Below are 23,082 nucleotides of genomic sequence, written 5' to 3' on the forward strand. Positions count from 1 at the left end.
TCTTAGGCCACACTCTGGATCACTGGTGCTGGAGTCATGGATCTGAGGGCCTCTGGGAGGAATGTGGATGGAGTGATGTCAAGGTGCGGGACGTGACCATTCCCCACTCAGAACAGTCTGGATCTTTCAGCCGTTGTGAGAGATTTGCAGTGGACTGGAGCGAAAGCCAAAAGAAATATGATGAACTTGACTGGCAGCGGATTGCTAATGCAACCCAGACGGTAGCGTGCGAAAGCAGATGGGTGTTAACCGCACTACTATTGTTTTAAAGGTAAATGGTCATTTTTTTCCTATTTCTCCAATGATGTTATAGTATGATGCCATATATCTTTAAATTGATTTTACAGCTGTTGTAATTGAGCTCATGGGTTGCGTTTGCATTAGACTGATTCATGTTTTGACTACTTGAGAAGAAACTCATTGCATCACATGTAATATTCATGTGATGTTGTGTAACTCTGGAACATGACCTAATCTGTCCTGCAGCTAAAAATAAAACAAGTGAGCCATGTTACCATGAGAGTTTTAAAGAAATCCATTTTCAGTTGTGAAAAGAAGTCTTTTCCTGGATCTAAACTTTCAAATATTGCCCCCCTTGCTATTCTCATCACACACATTCGTTTGTGTTCTTTGGTTTTTACTAGGTTTATTTTACTGTTATAGTCATGAAATCACAAAGGAAAACAGTGTTAATCTTTGTGTTTCTTGGAATTCCTTCCCACCTAGTTTTTAGATCCTGGCTCGCCGACATGAATCAAGTTTCCCTGGCATGTGGATTTTTCATTGGAACTTTTGTGACAGGTTACCCAGCTGTCAGGTTATAATAAACCTATGACAATAGGTGCACCAATGACAACACATTTTTTTCTTTTCACCAACAAATCAATTTAGGCATACCCCTCTAACTCATTGACCCTAGATGACGTCACCGACTGATTTATGGACCTTTTTGATTGCTCGTTTAGCATTTTAGTCATTTCATCACTCTTTTAAAACAAGATATCAAATCATTGAGGATATAAAGTAGCAACTTACAGGGTAGCAATGCCTAAATCTTTCCTTGGATTGTCATCTGATTTACTTTAAATTGGAAAATAATTTATAAAATGATCATGATTTTGTACTAAGTAGGGCTTAAAACTAGCGATTCCAACTATAATCTCATAATCAAAATGAATAGTGACATATCAAATCAAGTGAAAACTACACAATGATTTCTTTTACATTTTATACTTTTATTTTTTAACTAGAGAACCCCCTGTTGGCCACTAGATAGAATGGAGGTTTAAGGAGCCCTATTCTTAGACTTAGCAGCTATCTATCCATCTTTTACACTAGGTTGTTGGCTGCGAAAGATCAAATCTACCCTTTGATGATTAATTTAGCATATTTTGTCACATATTGTCTCCTTTGTTGTGTTAGACTGATCCGCTTTCAATGTTCTGCTAAAACATGTTATTTTCTTTACGTAGTGATTGAGTTCTTTGGGTCCAACAACAGGAAATTTGTGGCCATGGTGATTTGAACTTCCTACTCTATTGGCATGGTTATCCTGCCTGGCTGGTCTGGCTTACTTCCTGTCCTCCTGGAAGACTCTGCAGCTGGCCATGAGTCTTCTTTGCATCCTGTTTATCTCAAACCATTGGTATGAATATAATTTTCCTTCAATGTGACACATTCAATGCTTAATCTTCACTTCATATTCACGCTGAGTCCAATAGTAAGTTGTGTTATGTTTGTTAAAAGGATCCACACTGGTTGTTTTCACAACAAAGAACTACGGAGGCCATGAAAGTTGCTGCAAACAATGCTAAATGCAATGGGAAATGTTTACCACATGATCTACCAGAGGTATGACAACATTTTTGAACAACTGTATAATCTTATTAACATAGGAGATGCAATTTACAAATGGAATATTTTAACAGTCTATTAAAATGTTTTTAGATCATTCATTAGGAGTAAAAGAAGGAAGTACACCCAATTATGTCAATTATGGACTTGTTCAGGACACCAAATATAAGAAAAAACACTCTAATTTTAATGTATACTTGGTAAATCAGTCTGAAACTACAATTAAGGATTTTATGTTTTTATACATCACAATGGTACCATACTATAATTCTTTGATCCAGGTTTACAAGCACATAACAATGTCTTCTTGGATTTTTTTCTGTGCTGTGGTGGAGCTTCCCATTGGGCTCATATTTTATCTGCTGGTCAACAAGGGTTTGATGCTCCCTCAGATACTCACTTTCACCATGGCCATTTTGGTTTTGAAATTGAAGGTGACAAGTGAAGGATGGATCTGACTGTGCAGCTAGACGTTTATCGGCTAACAGTTTACAGACAAAGAGTATAGGAGTATAGGAGCTTTTAGAGCTGAACTGATTTCACCCAGTGAACAACTGCTAGGAACCACTCGCCAACCAGTGGTTGTATCACATTCACATTATTGGAGACATCTCAAAAGCAATGTGCACTTGCATCATGTGTGAAATCTCTGTAGGCAAAAGTCTACCAGTCCTTTCAACCACCGATATCGCCCTCTGGTGCCCATTACAAAAAGAGCAGGTTTAAAACACTTCTATATTGGCTTCACTTTTCAGACCAATGTGGCTCTAACTTCCTGTTGTCAGTTTTAATTTCTCACAGAAATCTGGGTGTGTCAGTGTGTTCATCAGCTAGTGGCACTGGAGCCATTGTAGCCCCATTCCTGCTATACAGACTGGCCAGTATGTGGCTGGAGCTGCCTCTGGTTCTTTACAGTTAATTTAAAGTTTTTGATCTACCTGCGACTATTTTGTATATAGTAAAATTTACAGTATTTAGCATATTACATATGTTATCTTTGTTTCAGGTGTGATGTTGATGTGGTACAGTGTACAGGAGATGTCTATAGTTGCCCTGCCAGAGATCATAGAATTGATTTGCAGAAATGTTTCAGGATAATGAAAAATAAATTTCAAAACATGAAATAGAAATGTGCTGAAAAAAACACTGGAGGAGGGAGGAAGACAGCAGAAAGAAAATCAGTGTTTGATGTCTAAGAGACAAGAGTGTGCTTAAAAAGCCCAGTTTTCCAATTAGGCATTTGCCGCAGAGAGATTCATGTTCGAAGTCCTTCATTTTTGTTTGTGTGCGCTTTCTGACAGGAAGAAAGAGAAATCGAAATATGCAGAGGGAAACAGCTTGATGAAAGTCTGACGCTTCACAGAGAAAAACATTAGTGGATTTTTTTCTGCAGATGTCCTGTGTTTACAATACACTGAACAGTAGCTTCACAGCCAGTGAAAAGTTATTTAAAACTGCCGTGGTTGTGCAGACTTGTGTTACATTCATATGAAGTGTTAACTAGAAATATAGACACTGTGAAGTGATGAAACACACAAGGTGTTATTGACAGTCAAATGAATAAGGGATCAGCACCTTTATGTCTCCTTGAGATAAAAGGGGTGTTAAAACTAAAAAAAAAAACCCTCAGGTATTTGAGTTACAGACCCAAACACCAAATACGCAATTTTGCCAGCATGTAGCCATTTATAAAACACTTTGGCCCCTACAAGACCCTTATGTTGTACTATCATTTTTGTTCCTTTTATTGATTGTGTTTAATAAACACCTCTTTCATCAATTCAGCTCTATATTGGTTTATCTATACATCCATCCCACTACCACATCTCAGTGAACCTGGTTCTGAAATGCAGATGCAATAGCTTTCTTTTGTTACTTTCACATGCACTGTTTACCCGCCTGTAACCCTGTTCCAATGTGATTGGTCATTAGAGCTACATATAGCTGCATTGAGCTTTGTGAGATAGTGTTATCCTGTTCAAATTAGTCATCAGAAGATTGGTATAATGTAGTAATATAGGGATCGACATGTTCAGCAACAATACCAAGGCTATGGCATTTAAACGTGGTCAGTTGGTACCAAAGTGTGCCAAGAAAACATTCTCCACACCATTACACCATTATATGTTTATATAACCTTATATATAAAACACTGTATAAACTAAGCTTTTAAATGAAATAAATAAATATATATATATATATATATATATATATATATATTAGGGGTGCAACGACACACAAAATTCACGGTTCGGTTCGGTTCGATACTTTGGTGTCACGGTTCGATGTTTTTTCGATACAAAAAAAATGTTCATGCCTTTTTAATTTGTCATTTATTAAAATTATAAATATATATATTTTAACTCAAAAGTACAGTTTTTAAATTTAACCCTAACCCTTGTGCGCGTTTTTTATTTTGACAGCTAATGCGCACCTGCGGACCACTTATGTGCAGCCCTGGTTATTTAGCTCGTCATATTGCAGCCACAGAAATTATTTTGTCCATGAAACCATAAAGCTGCACTTTCATTTTGCCTTATAGTCTCATTTGTCATAACTTCTCCGTTTTGTGGTAAGCTTTTCTTTGGCTGTCACTTCTTCACCCTGACCTGTCTTATTTGGCTCAGCAGAACTGAAATGCTTTTACACACCGACTCACATAAGCTCAGCGATTCTCTGCGCGATCAACCTCTCACATGTTTAAGCTTGCTGCGGAGATTTCACTTGTCATGTTTGCATAGTAAGCTAACGATTAATAAGACGATGTCAGAGGAATTGGTGCACAAATTATCATCACTCACAGATCAGTGCTGTCGCTCTCTATACACAGTTGCATGATTATAAAGTGAAAGCAAAAAAACAAGCGCAAATTCAAACGCGATTTCAATATGTCACATATTGACAGTGGCTCACCGATGCCAATGACATAATTACCCAGCTACATTTCTGAAAGAATGCAAAAGCATTGACATATATTTTTCCTTCCTACAATAGCCCGACAGGCAGGGCAGAGATAGCCCCGGGACGTCGGGCTAGCGATATTGCGAGCCCTGTATCTGATTGAGGAATCACTCATCTTTGGAAAAGAGAGTTTATTACAGAGAAATGTCTCTTTCCAAAATAAAAGCTATACTATCCACTTCTTCTGGGCTATATTCTCAGCAGCATAAGGAGAATCACGTGCTAACAGCTGTCTAAATGACTCGGCTAAAGTTAGTAGCATGCTTGTTGTTTTTGTCTTTGCACTAGGATGATGTCGGCGTAAATGTGCAGTCATATTCGTTGTGTTCCCACTAGTGCTTTCAGGTTAATCTCGTTGAAATGACCTTAACGCCACAACACGGCAAATCTCCATTAACGAGCTACCGCCGATCGCCCCGTGCATGGGGCTAGACGGCCAACACGTTAACGAGCTAACTGTGCTAACACACTAGTTCCCACCCATGTAATTGAGCATTGCATGGCACATCCAACATACTGTTTTACTTTAGTCCATGACTCGCTTACCTTCAGGGTCATACGTCACATGAAAACCAAAATAATTCCAAACGCCAGATCTGAATGAGAGTGGGGGAGGTCCATGTTGCAAGGAGAGCTTAACTTCTGTCTTGCTAGCTTGCCCTGCGCTCTTCCTTCTGACTATGCTGTCTGTGTTGAGCGCTCAGTGGATCTGCACTCGACAGTGCAGCCTAGGCTGAGTAGTCGAACGCAGATTCACTGAGCGCTCAACACAGACAGCACAGAAGGAAAGTTGATAAAATAAATTACAAATGTTGTATTGTTCGATACATATGCGTACGGAACCGAAAGCACTGTATCGAACGGTTCAATATCGATACGAATATCGTTGCACCCCTAATATATATATATATATATATATATATATATATATATATAGTTATTCTCCTGGGCTGGAGCTTCGATGTGTTCATCAAACAGACAATAATGGAAGAAACTTTAATGTAGTTTTTTGTTTTTCTGCTTCTCTGAGAAATCTGCACATTCCATCATCCAGACAACAATACGCTTGATTGTTCATTTAAAAAAAGAAAAATCAATACTGTATGTATAATTGAGGATGGTTTTGTTACGCCTTTTGTTCCACCGAAGGTTTACCCAGAAAGCTTTGGAGCAGCCAACAAAAGCTGCCCCACATACATGGGAAGACATGTAACTATAAATTGTGCTGAAAATCAATGGCATGCGTGAGAAATGGGATTCCCTCAAGCATAAACAATGCTGTGAAAAAAGAAAAAAAGAAAAAAAAGAGGTGACTGAGAAAAAATGTTTTCTCAGCAAAACACAATCTTTAAAGACAATTATGTTTGAAAGTGGTGAAAATAATGAAAAGAGAAGATGATAGATTAAATCTGTGCTGCCCGATAAACGTGGGAATTATTTTCTTGTATCAAATGTGTGATTAGGAAACTGTGTCTCTCACATAACAAAGATCCACTGACCTGTTAAATGAGGGCAGAGCGGTGAGGGGGCTTGAAGAGGGGATGAGTATGCGAGTATTAAGTAGGCAACTATGTTTAAGAATTCACTGCAGAGAACAATGTAAGTGGGGAATAGATTCGATGAGAGCTGCAGTCCTACTGAAACAGCCTGTTTTTGTAGGAAGGAGCTTTGCTGTTATTTAGAAAACAACTTTGAGGTTGGTTGTTAAAAATGCCCGAAGAGGACGAACAAGATAAGTTAGGGAAAGTCATCAGACAGTGGAACAATAACAGACTGGACTTGTTTGAAATCAGCCAACCCGACGAGGTGAGGAACACAAAATATCTGTGTTCGTGAAGGTTTCTGTATTTTCTGTCAGTGCCACAGTTTTAGATGTAGTTTCAAAGATAAAAATGTTTTTCTACTTTTAATTATTGGTGCTATTTGATATTATAAGACACAGACATGTTACTTTAAAAGCTCATTTAAAAATGATTAATGAACAATTCAGTTAGCCGATCAATAGAAAGTATTTAGATATTCAGTTTTTCAAATTTATTTATATCAAATTCTGGCATTTACTCTTAAATTTAAAGCTTCTTAAATTTCTGGATTTACTGGTTATTATTACAGAAGAATCAGCTGCGTACTTTTGGCCTTTACATTTCTGGTCTGATCAGATGTTTTGCCACTAGCACATTCTTGTTGCTGTTTCACTTTTTATGTTCCAAAACAGGAAAATTATCTGTTGTAAAATAACTGAAATATTTGTGGTTAATAGGGAAAATGTTTATTTATATGTGTGCTATATTATATTCACCCACCAGCCACAGTTTTCAAACCACTGAAATATGAAGTTATTTAGTTAGTATGTAGTTATTCTTTTTACTGAGGTGGCCAGGCTGAGACTTTTCCTTGCACTGGAGGGTTACAGAAATTTTAATTGGAAGTGCTCTTAACTGATTTTTTAGTTTTATCTGTTGAAGCTCTGAAGATAAATACAAATGTAATGAATAGTAGAGGTTCTGCAAAAAAAGGTTCTCACTGATAAATTACTGGTTGAGCCAGTGAACTTGTGTGCAACATCCCACTGAGCTTCACTATGTCTGAGCGGTGACCAGACTTTAGCAGCCAGTGGCTCTGTGAGGATGGACTTTGATAAGACAATCTGTGAAGGCAAGAGAATTGCATCTCCAAAACAACGGGTCTTGTTGGTAGTGCTTAGTGCCTACCAACTGGGTAAAGGAATAAGAGATGGGTGAACAGATCCAAAGCTCTGCAAAAGTAGGCTGATGTTGTTTAATCCTGCAAAAGAGCTACTGTAGCCAAAATTGCAGAACACACAGAAAGTCTGTGTTTGAAAATAGCCCCAACATTTAAATACAGAAGCTTCCGAGGGCCTGTTTAGCTCACTGGGTTGAGTCTCTGCTTTTAATCATATTGCATAAAGTTACTGTAGAAGCCTGGGTCTGACTCTGCCCTGGGGCCATTTATTGCGTGTCTTCTCCTTGCTCTTGCTCCCAAATTTCCTGTCTTCTCTCCACTGTCCTATCAATTAAAGGCTAAACCCCAAAAGTATATAAAAATACAGAAGCCTCTATTCACTTTCATTATCACTTAGTTCGAGGTCACAGAGGGGCATGGCTGGAGCATATCCCAGCTGTCACTGGGCAGGTGCAGGTGGGGTACACCCTAGAAAGGGTGTACCCCAGGGAAACTGGAGTATCCAGCCTACACAGGCACAAAAATAACATGCAAACTCCACAAAGAAAGGCCTCAGGCTGTTAGTAACAGTAATTTCATAATTTCAGTAAAATGATAATTTTCTTTTCCCCCCAAATAAATGTCACATATTTGTTTGTTATGAGGTTAGAAAACAACAGAAGACACCACTTAGGGAAATTATAATGTCTATTTTTATCTGATTAAGTTTAACTGGTGATGGAAATTACAGTTGGCTGGAGTCACAGGATACGTGGGTCTTCTTCCATCTTAACAACATGTATTTATATACACAATTGCTTGAAATGATGATCTTGGAATCTGCAGTTGTTTTAAAAAAGGCTCTAACAGACCTTCACAGGGTGTGTATATCTACTTTTCCATCGTTCTGAGTATTGGTCAATCCACTGAGTGCTGTCAAACAAATGCTTTTCGAAGAAAAACTACCAGTCGTACTTGATCATGATTACTAATGAGAAGTTAACAGGCCTTGGCCTTGCCAACTTAAAAGACATTGTGGAAACTCCAGCATCACTTATTAAAATATTTTTTGTGAGTGTATAAAGAAAATCCAAAATAAATTAAAACTTTGCACCCAATTCTTGTTTTTTAAGGTCATTAAAGATGTATACTGTATAATTATTCCGCCCTGAAAAAACAACAGCTCAGTAAAATCATTAAAAGCCTAAAATTACCATAAAACTAATTGTACATAAACTTCAGAGCACAACTGTATAGAGGACAGCAGAAACTGTAAATCTTGCTCTGCTCATTTAACTTACATTTAGCGTAAGCTGTACTGCCTGTTTCTCTCTGCGGGGCTATAACCAGCTGATCACAATTCAAATGTTCTCTTAACTCCAAGCTCCAAGTCTTAGAAAACAGACTTTTTCTCAGTTGGAATCCTGTTTTTAGCTTCAGATTTAAGGGGTCGTTTGTTTTGTTTTAGATATGAGGAGCAGCAGGAACGGTTCTCAGGGACATTCTGAAAGCTTTTTAAATTCCTAAATAGAAAACAGCTCTTTATAAAGACTAAATTGGTCCATTCCTTTTCAAAGTCTATTCACCTTCACAGTTAAGGAAGGACACAGAAGGATAGAAAAGCGTGTTTTTTTTTAATGCAATAAAAAAGGTAAATTTAATGAACAGAAAACACAGGACACAGTTCAAAGCTGTCATGTATGACTGGTTACCCTGCATATACTCAAGCTGCTGGTTCAAACTTCGTCTTAGTTCTTTCACGACTGCAGTAATATGAAAGGCAAACACGCAAAACACTCTAAAAACGTCACGTTTCTTGGCAGAATCTGGAATTTCATGGCGTGATGCGCTTCTACTTCGAGGACCCTGCTGAAGGCAACGTGGCCACGAAGTGTCTGCGCGTCTGCAGCAACTCAGTGACTCGTGAGATCACTGACATGCTGTCAGAGAAATTCAGGCCCGACATGAAAATGCTGACTACTAGTTATGCCCTGTATGAAATCCACAACAACAGGGGTAAGCAATTAACTCAAGAGAAAACAGGTGACGACACTGCATGTTTCTGGCTGCTTATTTGCTTTTATAGTGGCATGTGTGGGTAATACTGAAATGTCAGTTTTATCATTATGTTAATATTTTTAAAACAAGATATAAAGGAGTAATCAAGCACAGCCACGTGCTCTAGTCGCTTATATGATTCAGTAACTAAGCTCTTCCTGCTTTCTATGTTTTGTATGGAAGAAGAACGCAAGCTGGATCTGAATGAGAGACCTTTAGTTGTGCAATTAAACTGGAACTCAGCCAACAGAGAAGGACGCTTTGTGCTCAAGAAAGACAAGGACAGTGTGGAGGTAACTCTAACACCCATCGAACCTGAATTATAACTGTAACGTACTGTCTGACACCCGCGCCATCGTTTTATGTGTTTAACAATAAAGGAAAAGTTCGAGGAGAAAGAGAAAGGAGGCTTCATACAAAACTTTAAGAGGACGCTGTCAAGAAAAGGAAAGAAGAAAGAGAGGAACAGCAACACAGATGACAAAGCTTCAGAGGATGAGAATGGGTAAAACGTTTCATTGTTCGCAGTTTTTACTTCTTATTTGCCAGACTACCAGTGTCACACCTACCGAACCATCAGAATAACATCCTCTCCTTTTAAATTATTATCCAGGCCAGCTGAAAGTTCACTCAACAATGACAGCATTTGCTTGTCTAACATTGATGCACAGAAATTTTGCACAGAAAAGAAAAGACCACAGAGGCAGGCTGCTGCAGGTGAGTAACCTTAACACTACAGAGTGGATCATAAATGTCTTGGACACTGTCTGGCATATTTAAATTCTAAATCCAAATCTAATTGTGAACTTTCAGATCAAGCTGGATTACCGATTGGCGTTCAGTTCTCTGATAACTGTGAGTATGAAATAAGCATTTTATAGTTTGATACAAGGCATTTGCAGACTCTCTCATAATGTCCTCCTGCCCCCTGCTGGTGTCTTTTACACATTTAGTTGCAGAGCCCTTCCTGTGTGCAGTTATAAATTACACCAACAGCTCCACCGTTCACTTCAAGCTCTCGCCTGCATACGTCCTCTACACCGCGTGCCGGTTTGCTCTACAACGCCGGTACAGTCAAGACTCTCGAACCTCAGAGCACGCAGACAGTGTAACCTCGATCAGTAACAAAATGGTGTCGATGACAGGGAAGGTCATCCAGGCAAGTGTATGACAGATTCTGTGACATTTGCAAATATTAACTTCAAGGAAATGTCACTTTATTGTTTAATTTAAATTATGTCTACAGTCAAGGTGGACTTTCAGACGCTGACACTTCAGAATTATGTTTGCAGGTGTTCTTTAAGTTTGCACGATGCTCATATGTGGGCTACATTTACCTTTCCAGAGGCAGCAGACCATTGGAGGGGCTCTCGCCTTCTGGATGGCCAACTCCTCTGAGCTGCTAAACTTCCTCAAGCATGACCAAGACCTCAGCCCACTGACACAGCAGAGCCAGCTGGACCTGTCCCACCTGGTGCACAAAGCCTACAGGTAGACACGACACAATCAGGCCATAGCCTTCTGTTTGACTTGAACATGTCATTTTCTTAATTTTTTCACTTTGTTTAATATGATCTAAAGATGTGTTTTTATATGTGGTGAAACAAGTAAAAACAAGAACTTTAGAGAGGACTTACTGTGTTTTTCATTATATCTGCTATTACACAAGTATAAGGACACGTTTCTGAAAGTTTTTTCTTCTCCTGGCTCTGTATGATGTCAGTGAGAGGGAATATAGCCCCTGCCCACCTGCTGTTTAAAACTTTAAAATCTTGTTTGCATGTTTATGCGCAACTACATTATATTTTTGTATCTTATGTATGTTACTCTGATTTGATCTAATCTTATGCATAGTGTCACCCAAAGTCTAATTGTTATACTTTTTACTCCAGTTGTCTGCTACAGTGTCTGCAGAATGAGCTGAGGAAACATTTGCCAACCTTTCTGATTGATCCTGAGCAATATGGTTCCCTGCCAGCTGGTATAGGTGCAGGTTTGGTTATTAAATTAGCATATATTTAATTCACTTATTTTACTAAGTGAACTGTTTTTGGATCCTTGACTTTACTAAACGGTCTATTTTCTGTCTTCCTGTTGCAGAAATGGTGCTTAACACTTTGATGAACACCATGTCTCTGTTGCGCCGTTGTCAGGTCAACCCTGCCCTAACCATCCAGCTCTTCTCTCAGCTCTTTCACTACATCAGCGTCTGGCTTTTCAATCAGCTCATGAGCCCTGAAGCCAGCACCCCAGGCCTGCGCTCCCACTACTGGGGAGCTGCTCTCCATCAGAGGCTCACAACCATCGAAGCCTGGGCAGAGAGACAGGGCCTGGAGCTGGCAGCTGACTGCCACCTGGGCCACATCATCCAGGTATGCAACTCTCTGTTTGAATACTGTTAAAACAGTAGCACTTTTTACCAAAACTAAAAATTTCTACCTCAAAAATGATTTAAACCTGAACCAGGTTTTATTTTTTCTAATACGAAGAGCTTTCGACAGATGTATTATTGGCTTTAATTTACGGCGCGTTTCATTTGGTTAAAGCCGTTAAAATAGCATTGCCTGGCTGTTTCTAGGCAACCACCCTCCTGACCATGAACAAGTACTCAATGCAGGATGCGAAGGACATCCAGACAACCTGTTTCAAGCTGAACTCACTGCAGCTGCACATGCTGCTGGCTGGCTACCTCTATGCAACCAATGAGCCACACATCCCCCCTGTGAGTACCTTCAGTCTGCTCTTCCACTTCCACTCATGCTTGTAAATCCTTGAAAGAAAAGGTCCAACTCTAAAGATCAGTTAGTCAAATTATGTGAAACACATTTTCACGTGACAGAGAAAACAGTACGCTGGCATAAACGTAGGGTTAGTGTGCCTTGCTGAATTAAAAGCTTCACCACAGAAAAGGAGTGCCGCTGTATAGATCTGTGTGAATAATTAATGGTGAATAATATGATAATGAATAATATATAAGAAATAGTAAATTGAGCTGTCATATTACTTTATTCGGGAGTTTGAGAACAAATGTTTACGCCGACTATCCATCATGTCCCATCATGCTCGATCAGGTAACAGCTCAGAGAGATACCAATTAATGCTTATTAATGCTAAGTAACATACAACAAAGGCAGAGGACAGGGCTATAGCTTTTGTTGTACGCCTAAATCAAAAAGTCAAAAGCCACCAACAGTGCAAACACAGCAAAGTCCAGTTTAATGTCTTGAATTGGCTGAAGTAACCCCTTGCAGTCTCAGGAAGCACCCACCACACCCCTAATAATCCACAACTTAAAGCTTTAGTAAAATCTGTGAGTTGAAAATGTGTGGCGGCTGTAGCTCAGGAGGTAGAGAAGGTCATCTGCCAATGGGAAGGTTGATAGTTTGCATCCTAAATTATCCTTGGGGAAGTACTGAACCTCAAGTTGTCTTAACTGGCCTTGACCCATTGTTGTGATCTGTACGCTCGAGTGGGATGGCCTTCGTTGTCCTCCAGGAGGTTTGCTCACTGGTGCATCTTTATTTATAAGGCCCTGCTTGGACAAATGCCCACCTACATTTGCGATCTGCTCACACGGAGAAGTACTGTTTCTTACAGCCTGCGTTCAAGCGATCTTTTATTGCTCAATGTTCCATTTGCCAGAACTGAACTGGGAAAGAGGGCTTTTACTTATGCTGCCCCTTTCACATGGAACATGATGCAAAAAGACTGGAAGATAGCAGATCTTATTTCATTAAATGCTTTTAAGTCCAGATTGAGAGAGCCAGAGAAAAATGTTTTTAAAATGTAATTGTTATTTATAATATGTATGTAACTTTGTAATTTCAACGTGTTGTCGCCTCTTGGCCAGGACTCCCTTGCAAAAGAGGTTTTTAATCTCAATGGGACTTTTCCTGGTTAAATAAAGGTTAATAATAATAACTGGAATGTAAATATTAGAAAGAAAACAATTAAATAAAAAAGAAGTGCTTTTGAATGAGGCAAAGATTTACAACATAAACTGGGGAATTAGCTGAAAACTCTTCTAACAGAATATATTCAAACTTTTTAATGCTTCTGAAATCTATGAAAATGGACTCGCTTTTGGAAGCCAGCCTCAAGTGGACATTTGAGGAACTGCAGGTTTTTTTTTTTGTCCTTCCACAGTGGTGTCGTTGTTCCATTTGTATAAACTAAGTCATCGAAAAGTCCAACAGTTATATCAACACCTCTAAAACATTCACTCTAAAAACCGCCCCATGGTAACGTTAACTAGGGTATGATTTACTGCATCTAATATTAGATTGTGTTAGTGGTTCCTTAGGAAAGACTGAACACCTAATGTGTGAGGTATTTTGAGCATGTTTGACTGGGAGGAGACTGAGCAGCAGATTCGCGATGTGCGAGAGAGGTTTTGCCTCTTGGTTGGCTTGAGAATGTCTGGGTGTAGGCAGTACATGAGAAGAAGAACTGAGCATCGTGAGGCGGACATGCAGCAGAACAGAGGAATAGTTTTAGCTAAGACTTACAAGATTATTAGAAATATTTTTTTTTTTACAGTGCATATAAAACAAAGCATTACATCTGTCCAAAAACTAATTTTAACTAAGCAATACTGAATATACAGTATTTTAACTATATTAACTGTAACTGATAAATCTTTAACTTATATTATTGCTGCTGTTCTTTATAACTAGCACCAATACCTGCTCCATTACTATAGTTGCCTGAAGGTAACAGCACTCATTTGCAACTGAGGTCTGAGATCAGGGTCCTTTTCCAGATTTTGAGTCCCAGCCGATTGGATATCCGTTTCCTGAAGCCTTGCCACATAATGACTAATAGCAATCTACTCTATACAGCACATCGACCTTTTCCTGAAATATTTCAGCTGCGTGATCCGCTGCCTGTCCTCACTGCAGGATTTGATCAATGCTGTAGTGACAGCTGCCGAGGCCTCAGCAGATAACCTGATTCGGAGCGAAGGACAGGACATCCAGCTGCAGGAGAGCCTCGACCTCCACCTGCCCTTCCTGCTGCCGGAGGGAGGATACTCCTGTGAGACTGTGAGAGGAATCCCTCAGGGGTTTAGAGAGTTTTTGGAGCCAATGTGCCAAAAAGGTATGGATTTTTAAAAATTCAGATTACGGTAAGCGACTGTACTTAAACCTAAAATGGGATCTTTGCTTCACCATATTACATCCTTCTCTTACAGGTCTCTGCTCTTTAACACCCCAGCCAAACTCCAAAGGGGACTGGACCATTTATTTCAGCGAATCTGACCCTTCTGTAGAGAGTACATATTTGGTAAACGAAAACAAAAAAGAAACACATGGCCCAAGATGTGTTGAAATATGATTTTACTTTGACTTAAGGGTGCATAATTTCTTCTTTGACAGGCAGCACATAGGCAGCCAGAGATTATGACGATCACACTGAACAAACCTTTGAACAGTGGGATGGGGGTCAGCATTGTAGCTGCCAAGGTGACCGTTCGTTTATTCCTGACTATTTCTTAGTTTTTAGCATTTTAGTATTCACTACTACAGATGTCAAAAACAGCCTGCCTCTTATTTTGCTGCAGGGAGCTGGGCAGTGTACCCTCGGGATCTATATTAAATCCATCGTCAAGGGAGGACCGGCTGAAATGGTGAGAATAAACACAGTTTAGGTCCATCTTTGAAAAAGAGGAGCAGAATTTTCAATGAACTGCGGAAGTACGCACTTAATCAAACTGTGTCTCTTTACTCTGTCTAGAATGGCCAGTTAACTGCTGGAGATCAGCTGCTCAGTGTGGATGGTCAAAGCCTGGTTGGTCTCAGCCAAGAAAGGTAGCTACTGCACACCAGCCAGGGAAATGTTTAGCTATTCTTATTTTTTCTTTTTGAAAGCAGGACGGTGGTTAGTCTAAGCTGAAAACTGCAGGAGAGATCATAAGTGAATAAGAATAACCCTGACTTATTCTCTTTTACAATTAGTGAAACTTGTACAGACACTGATATTCCCATCATATAATGTCATATTGAAATAACGGTTTGGCCTCCAGTGATTAATATATTGCTTTAAAATCTCGAGATAAAGAAAACTAAAGCTTTTTCCCCAATTTGAGTGATCCTGACTTCTGACCTTGAAGCATTACATTCCAAAATTGTGTATTTTCTCATGTTTTCCCATATTAATAGAGCAGAATAGACTGAAATCTTTGGCCTCTGCAGTCTGTAAAAACTCATGCTTCATGCAGTGTGTGATTTTCCAAAACTTTTTATTGCGTCACTGTGACAGTGTAGGGCGTAGTCTTGAAAACTTAAATAATAAAGTGTGTTGCTCTTTCTGTTCCCTTTAATATGATACATTATACTGAATTTCATGAACTATTTGTTTTCTTTTCCCCCCCAAAACTGCAATGTAAATATTAGACACACAGCACAGGTTAGCTGGTTGAGAGTAGCATGTTTTTAACTTTACAAATGCCAAAATTTAAGAATGTTTTAGCCAAGTTTAAGTATTTAGTAATTCCGAAACAATCTCTAAACTGTGACATTAATGAAAAGTAACCTTATTAATCTTACACTGGTTTAGGGCAGCAGCGATCATGATGCAAACTGGCCCCATTGTGACCTTACAGGTTGCAAAATTTGCAGCGAGTTACCACGGCCTAGAAGCCCTGCTGAGAGAATCCACCCCAGAGAAGACTACAGGCAAGCACCAGTACACTCAAATCAAACCTCAGCTTTTTTTCCATTACTTTCTACCTTCTTTTACCTGACAAAGACCTTTTCTTGCCTCATAAGGGGAGAGAGACCACGCTAAGCCAAACAATAAAGCCTGCATAAAGTACAGCACAGAGGACCACAGTCCCTCAGAGCAGCTCCATGGAGGCAATCGAAGGAAGAAACAGCAGATAATGCAGAGGAACAGACAATTTTATCGCTCCAACCCCAACATGGCCGGTGGGCGCTCTTCTCCTGTTGTCACTTTTTGTTGCTGAGCGCTAACCGCACATATTTCTTACTGTTAAATATGCATAACATTGGAGAGCGAGTCATAATAACAGCTGCAGTACTTTTATTTTCTTCTTATTACAGCAGACTTTTGCCTGGAGGATGGCGATAAACTTGTTGACCCTTTCACAGGAAACAGCACCGCTTCTGTGTCCACTAAAAATCTTTGCTCTGATGTGAGATTATTATTAATATTATCGTTGTTGACCAATGTTTTTAACACATTTTCAGTGACTTGTTTTATTTAAGGATTCAGCGTAACACTTTTTCCTTTCTTGTGGTCAGAAATTCCACTGGGAATACTTGACACTACCGAACCCTAGATCCCAGGACAGGAATGTATCTGAACCTAGCAAACCACAGCAAACTTTCCAAGTGTCTTTGAAACCTTTAGCTGGACAGAGCTCCAATAGATCTCTAAACGTCATGGTAAGTTTTGGTGTACCAAGACATTAAAAGAAATACATAAGCAAAGTCATAATAGTACAGCTAGAAAGAATTACATTAAAATCTCTTTATTTATCCCCCTCTAGCGCCAAGCCCTCTCTCAGGAGAACTTGTGTACAGACAGTGGACGCCCCCTGCTGGACAAAAGTCAGAGCAAGTGGACACAGAAGGATCAGGGTGCAAAGCAAACTGAGAACTACTGCACGTCTTTCCCTATCCGCTCTTGTCTTTCTACTCATGACATCCTCTCTGATAACAGCTCCCCCACAAATCAGCAGCAGGTCAGCCGTGTAAGCTGTGCCGGTGTCTGGAGAACCCCTTTTTCACAACACTCAACATCCACACCTTCAATCCAGCCGATACGCATCGACATCCCCCTAACAAGAGCAGCAAGCCACCAGTCAAATCCTCCACTCACTACTTTCCAGCAGAGTTCTTCGTCGCTGGCAGTGAAGATGAGCCGAACTCTTCAAATCAATGGACACAAGCAGAATCCTCAAAGCCAAGCTAGTAGTACTTCTGCATGTCCAGTATCTCCAACTAAGAAGCTACTTCAGCCCTCACTTTCATCACAAAAACTCAACACGCACAGAGATCAAGTAGCAAAACCTCAAGTGAGTATCACTCCAACAAAGCATGTTTCCTTCCAAGAACCTCCCTGTTCACAGAAAAAGAGCACAGGTCCAATGAAACAGAAAGACCCTCTGGATATGTCTGATCCTTGGAAGAGGGAAGCCCAGGAGAAGCTGGAGAAGCAGCAGAGGCTTGAAGCGGTGGAGTTCCTGCAGCAGGAGATGCAAGAGCTTCAGGCTAAAGCTAAGCGCACGGCGGAGGAGAACGACCGACTCCGAAAGCTCAACCTGGAGTGGCAGTTTCAGAAGAGGCTGCAGGAAATTCAGCAGAGAGGAGATGATGAGGATGAAGATAACGATTTGGACATGATGGTGATGATACAGCAGCTAGAGAACAGCATGTCACAGGCCAAGGTTAAAGAGAAAACACACTGAAAACTTTACTTTCTGAGCCTGTTTTTTGTGTATGCTGTTCAGACACTGTTAATACACAACACTGTTGGAACCTCTTCCGATTCCTATTTAGGTCACACAGCTCGTCTAATTTAAAGCTGAACACAGAGACGCCCAAAAGTTTTTGTGGTATTAAGTAAAGTGTATTAAAGGGAGCCTAGTATGGTAATTTATTCTAGGACTTTAGTAGAGAGTGTTAAGAAAAAAAGTCAGCTTTAAATTATTTGTTTATATACACTCTTCATGTACCTAAATATCATAGCAAAATGGGGCTTTTAATGATTTCTTTGATTGGTTCTTTTTCCAGGGTGGAATGATTCAAAATACAAGAATTCGATGGACTTTATTTTGAGTTTCTCTAAACCACACGGTTTATATACCGAAGTTTAAATACAGCCTCGAGTATACATAGACTCTTAAGTTTTGTTGATGGTTCCAAGGCCTATTAACTTCTCATTCGTCATCATGGTTGACTATAACTAGAATTTTCTCTTTGTCAGCATAAAAGGGATTTGATTGACGGCACTCGTTGGATTGATCAACGCGAAAGTCTAAAGAACTCAGTGAAGATTTAAGGAGAACTGTAGCTTTACACATGTTGGCAGGTCTTTTGGAGCCATTTCTAAGCAACTATAGAGACCGAGATCATCAGTTCAAACAAATGTTAATGAGTAAAAGAAAGATGTGTCACCACTTTGGTCTGGAAGAAGACCCAAATTGTCATATTTGGATGAAAGGAAACTGGTTAAGAAACCACCAAGGCTCAACCCTGCCATGAACTGGAAACTGCTGGAACACCAGCGTCACTGTCCACAGTGAAGCCAATTTTACATCCCTATGGATGTAAATTTCACCTCAAATCAACAGCTAGATGTTTGAAGTTTGAACAAAACTGGGTGCTCCAACAGGACAATGATCCCATATACACATAAAAATGGTTTTGGAAAGGATAACTCAGGCTAACATTAAGCTTCTGCAATGGCCTTCCCATTCCTTGACCTCAACCCCATTGAAAATCTGTGGATTAGGCGTAAAAGCCAGGTTTATGCCAGGAAGCCAGCCAATTTCAATGAACTCTACCTATTCTGCCAAGAAGAGAGGTCAGATATGCAGCCAGATTCATGCCAGAAACGTATTGACTGAATGTGTATGGTCAAGGTGCAACTTGCTACTGGAAATTTCAATTCAAATTCAATCTTATGCACCCAATTCTTGATGTTTTAAGTCAATAAAGACGTTTGCTGTACAATCATTCTACCCTTGGAAAAAGAACATTCCAAAGAAAAGGAAATTATTAAAGAAAACATTAAAAGGTCAAAATTACCAAGAAGTTCATGTCCATAATGAATCTAACCATAACTAACATATCTAACCATAGCTGTACATGCATACTTCTGTAATGACAAATTTATTTGTGGATACAACTAAAAAACACCCAATAATTTGCATTATTGTCTTTTATTTCCTGGTTCAGAACAACACAAGAAGCTCTAGTGGGAAGGACAAAACGGAAAAGCAGACGGGAACTCACCTCTCCAAAAAGGAAGATGAAGAAAAGAGAGGTGATCCTTAATTCACACATTAAAGAAAAGTGAATGTTGTTGTGTCAGTTTTGTTTATTCAGAAAAGTATGTGTGCATATCAGCTATGTCATTTGATTCTAACTGGGAAAATGTCCATGTTTTTGGCAGCTCAGCGATTAAGTGGATTAGCTCATGATGTTCATCAAGCAGCATCAAAAGAGTGAGTTTACACTTTTTTTGGCACACAAAGCGGAACATTAATCTAATTCCGGGGTGGGGGAACTCCAGGCCTCAAGGGCCGGTTTCCTGCAGGTTTAAGGTATGTCCTTGATCCAACACAGCTGATTTAAATGGCTAAATTACCTCCTCAACATGTCATGAAGTTCTCCAGAGGCCTGGTAATGAACTAATCATTTGATTCAGGTGTGTTGACCCAGGTGATATCTAAAACCTGCTGGACACTGGCCCTTGAGGCCTGGAATTCCCCATCCCTGATCTAATTTAACAGGCAGCTACTAATGCCACATTTCTTCTCAAGAAGACTTAATGATACATCTGCACACAGTGGTGCAAAATAGAACGGAATAATATCCCTGAGTAAAATAAATCTATAAAGTAAAGTCCCCTTTATAAATACATTCTAAAACAGCACAGGATGTTTGTTTCACCCATATGTGATATAATTCAGGTATCTCTCATGTGATGGTTGTATTTGCAGAAACCAGGAGGAGAAAATGAAGAGAGCGTCGGCTCCTGAGAAGCTAACATTCAAGGAGCGCCAGCGTCTTTTTTCCTTGGCGTCCAGTTCATAAACAGAAAGCTCAGAAGACAAAAATGTTTAAATTAAAAAAAATTATTTCCTAGCATCATGACAGCATCTATTAATCAAATGTCCCAAGGGCAAAAAATGGGTAATTTTAACACAATATTGTTCAGCACTGTTGTTCCTTCTTGTATTTTCTTAATAGGTAATAAAATGTTCATTTAGGAGTAGTTAAGGCACTTCTTACATCATTTTCTTATTAACAGTAACTATTTGCTGCTTCTTTTAGTGGAAGCAGTTAATCAATGTTACTTAATGCGCTGATAAAACTGCACCACTGCCTTCTCTTGTTCGTGAGTTTCAATTGAACCTTGCCGCAGTCTACGGATCTCGTTGATCGCGTCAATCCCAGAAATCTTCCTGGTCTTCACCAGGTAGCAGGCCAGCATTGTCCCTGTTCTCCCATGACCATGCATGCAGTGAACTGCCACACCCTGTAGAAAACAATACAATCACTATTTGAGTCAGTTATCTATAAAGTATCCCTGAATATTTTGGGGGTTATGGAGTATTTCTTCTAGGCTTGCTGTTCCCAGAATGGATAAATTATATTACTAATGCTATGTAATACATTTTAAAAATAATCTATTATCCCCCCCCCATTTGGGCTCTTGGCAGAGTGTAGCACTTAGCTATGTTAGGGGAAAACCTGCAAAAGAAGACGTTTGTTTACAGGAATGAAACTTAATGTCAAATGTTTTAAGTTACAGTACTGAGGTAGCATACAACTGTTAAATGCATAACCATCCATCATGCACAGCCTGTCAGCATCTGAGATCTTACCTCACCCTTGGAGTTGCCCTCTTCCACAATAGAGAGGAATCTATCAATCTGATTGGGTGAAGGAGGAGTAAAGTCAACTATCTTGATGTGGTGAAGCTGTAACTCTGGGCATGAGTCATGGTTGGGTGGTTTCCTCTCACAGAGGCAAACCAGGTGCTTGATGCCATTGTCCACCATATACCGGTATTCACATGGCATCCTGGGCATCGCCAGTCCAGCCAGTTTGCCTGGCTCCACCCAGGAGAAGTTGTGTGGAGCAAAGGAGGCCATAACTATTCAACTGAGGAGAGGGCAGAGCATAGGTTTACTTTATAAACATTCAGTCTATATTAACAATATACGAAACAGTAAAATAAAACCATAATCTTAGTCTGAAACTGTTGATGTCACAAGTGGGATTCGAACCCTCACTTCCAGGAAAGTGTTTTTAATTTATGTATTTTTTTTTTTATCGTGTCACAACCCGCCTCAAAGTGTCTCAATCGGGACACTAAAAACTGATTTGATCTTTCTGAGGATAACATGTAAACTTCACATAGATACAGACAAAGCAACAACGACTTTTACATCTTAAATATATCAGTAAACAGTCGGGAAAGAGCGCTAAAATAAGATGCCAAGAGTGACACTGTGCAGCTGTCTACTTTACGTTAGCATAATGCTATTGACTAGGCTAGACAGTCCAGTGACTCATTGAGGGATTAGTTTAATAGGGTTACAAATGTAGCATTATACGGCACAGGTCTGGTACGGAAATACACTTCAGGCCTTACCAGACTTTACCTGTTTGTTTTCAGAGATTAGAAAAGCAAGTGACAAAAGGTAACCCCTAGCTAAACTTTAGCAATGGTATGATGAAACTAAGCACCTCGCAGATTTGTAAAGACAACTCGGGCGAGGAATTCACCCTATAGCAATTAGCTTCCCTATAGACAATGAATGTCTATTACCTGTCAAAAAGTCCTGAGAATTACTCACGGTTTACTGATGAATGCACTCTAGGGACTTGTTCAAACCGCCTCACCCTGTCTGTCAAGCTAGTTACTACGTTCGCCGTTAGCACGTACCGTAGACAACTTAATAGCAGCTACTTCACAATTTCGCTGATAACTACTACGATTCTACAAGAGTAAAACTGGAAAGACACGTATCTAACCAAGGCTAGATTGTGTCTGTTGCAATGCTAGGTATGACGCGCCAGGCAATCAATCAATCGGTGAGGGAAGCGGCTGTCAAGTTCTTCAATGAAAATCATCTTACTTGTTGTAATGGATATTTAGCTGCCTGCTAATGACAGAGAGGATTTCTGATTTCAGTTCAGCGCCTTCACAGTGGGATGAATTGTTGTTTTAGTAGCACAATATACAATAACACAATTATAAGTGTGCAGATTGCTATGATCGACTTTAAAAGATGGTCTAGCCGCTTCTGTTTGAAAGTCAGGATGGCCGAGCGGTCTAAGGCGCTGCGTTCAGGTCGCAGTCTCCCCTGGAGGCGTGGGTTCGAATCCCACTTCTGACAATAACCTTTTTACATTTTTTGATACAAGAATCTGGTTTTATTTCACCGTTTTGTTTATGATTAATGCTGACTGACTGTGAAGGTTCTCAGTCATTAATGCTGACTGACTCCTTGTTTGTGGCCCATAGAATCAACCCACACTGACAAGCTAAAGTTCTGGTTTTGATTCAGTGACCTTAATGACTGTTATGTAGTGTTAAGAGAAATGGATTTTTTATGTTAAATCTAGCTAGTCTACAACTTTTTATTTTACATTTTAAATGCAAATAATAATGATTTAAAATGAAAATTAGGAAAACCTAAATGTAATTCGTGCAGTTGCATTTTCAGTACCTGCAGAGGGCAGCAAAATAGCTACACTGTTACCATTTTTAAAAAGTAAATGTCCTTTAAAGTTGCCAAACACACTGCTGGAGCCATTTTAA

At 39.6% G+C, this 23,082-nt stretch overlaps 2 protein-coding genes, 1 long non-coding RNA gene and 1 pseudogene across 15 annotated transcripts in view; 2 read left to right on the plus strand and 2 right to left on the minus strand.

Moving 5' to 3' along the window:
• The window catches only part of LOC309694914, a 35,726-nt gene extending 30,158 nt beyond the window's left edge, over positions 1-5,568 (minus strand). The window contains exon 1 of the long non-coding RNA XR_014272988.1: positions 5,362-5,568. This is a non-coding gene — a long non-coding RNA (uncharacterized lncRNA). The remainder of the gene's footprint in view (positions 1-5,361) is intronic.
• Positions 1,458-20,635, plus strand: afdnb (afadin, adherens junction formation factor b). Of its 9 annotated transcripts, none has more exons than XM_082515158.1 (25): positions 1,458-1,645; positions 1,747-1,851; positions 9,321-9,513; positions 9,739-9,848; positions 9,936-10,060; positions 10,169-10,272; positions 10,369-10,410; positions 10,509-10,720; positions 10,901-11,046; positions 11,448-11,548; positions 11,656-11,927; positions 12,134-12,277; positions 14,457-14,655; positions 14,750-14,841; positions 14,934-15,020; positions 15,119-15,184; positions 15,292-15,365; positions 16,114-16,232; positions 16,326-16,484; positions 16,623-16,711; positions 16,821-16,964; positions 17,069-17,968; positions 19,482-19,569; positions 19,699-19,750; positions 20,249-20,635. In XM_082515158.1, exons 1-25 carry the CDS (start codon positions 1,544-1,546, stop codon positions 20,340-20,342), a joined length of 3,819 nt encoding a protein of 1,272 aa, XP_082371284.1. In that variant the 5' UTR covers positions 1,458-1,543; the 3' UTR covers positions 20,343-20,635. The 9 variants fall into 9 exon arrangements, with proteins under 9 accessions (XP_082371284.1, XP_082371282.1, XP_082371283.1 ...); XM_082515156.1 differs by having other exon boundaries at positions 1,459-1,645; positions 16,620-16,711; XM_082515157.1 differs by having other exon boundaries at positions 1,459-1,645; positions 9,742-9,848; positions 16,620-16,711.
• Positions 1,938-2,773, plus strand: LOC309696207 (solute carrier family 22 member 3-like; annotated as a pseudogene). Its single transcript has 4 exons — positions 1,938-1,974; positions 2,136-2,288; positions 2,510-2,574; positions 2,656-2,773. The product of its transcript is annotated as a solute carrier family 22 member 3-like (transcript).
• Positions 19,604-22,619, minus strand: dusp23b (dual specificity phosphatase 23b). 4 transcript variants are annotated; one of them, XM_082515172.1, is made up of 3 exons: positions 22,397-22,619; positions 21,137-21,416; positions 19,604-20,787 (listed from the first exon to the last, which is right to left on the minus strand). In XM_082515172.1, the coding sequence occupies exons 2-3, from the start codon at positions 21,404-21,406 to the stop codon at positions 20,602-20,604; spliced, it is 456 nt and encodes a 151-aa protein (XP_082371298.1). In that variant the 5' UTR covers positions 21,407-21,416; positions 22,397-22,619; the 3' UTR covers positions 19,604-20,601. The 4 variants fall into 4 exon arrangements, with proteins under 4 accessions (XP_082371298.1, XP_082371297.1, XP_082371296.1 ...); XM_082515171.1 differs by lacking the exon at positions 22,397-22,619 and adding an exon at positions 22,204-22,373; XM_082515170.1 differs by lacking the exon at positions 22,397-22,619 and adding an exon at positions 22,115-22,372.
• Between the last annotated feature and the right edge of the window lie 463 nt (positions 22,620-23,082).

This window comes from Aulonocara stuartgranti, assembly GCF_965226115.1.
Source record: "Aulonocara stuartgranti genome assembly, chromosome: 19".
NCBI classification, from domain to species: domain Eukaryota; kingdom Metazoa; phylum Chordata; class Actinopteri; order Cichliformes; family Cichlidae; genus Aulonocara; species Aulonocara stuartgranti.

Bases quoted from the DNA above. Each gene is read 5' to 3' on its own strand.
- afdnb (XM_082515156.1), top strand. From the start codon at position 1,544: ATGGTTATCCTGCCTGGCTGGTCTGGCTTACTTCCTGTCCTCCTGGAA. The intron at 14,842-14,933 runs GTAAACGAAAAC...CTTCTTTGACAG, and splicing joins CTGTAGAGAGTACATATTTG to GCAGCACATAGGCAGCCAGA. The intron at 19,570-19,698 runs GTGATCCTTAAT...TGTTTTTGGCAG, and splicing joins GGAAGATGAAGAAAAGAGAG to CTCAGCGATTAAGTGGATTA.
- dusp23b (XM_082515172.1), bottom strand. From the start codon at position 21,406: ATGGCCTCCTTTGCTCCACACAACTTCTCCTGGGTGGAGCCAGGCAAA. The intron at 20,788-21,136 runs GTAAGATCTCAG...TGTTTTCTACAG, and splicing joins AGGGCAACTCCAAGGGTGAG to GGTGTGGCAGTTCACTGCAT.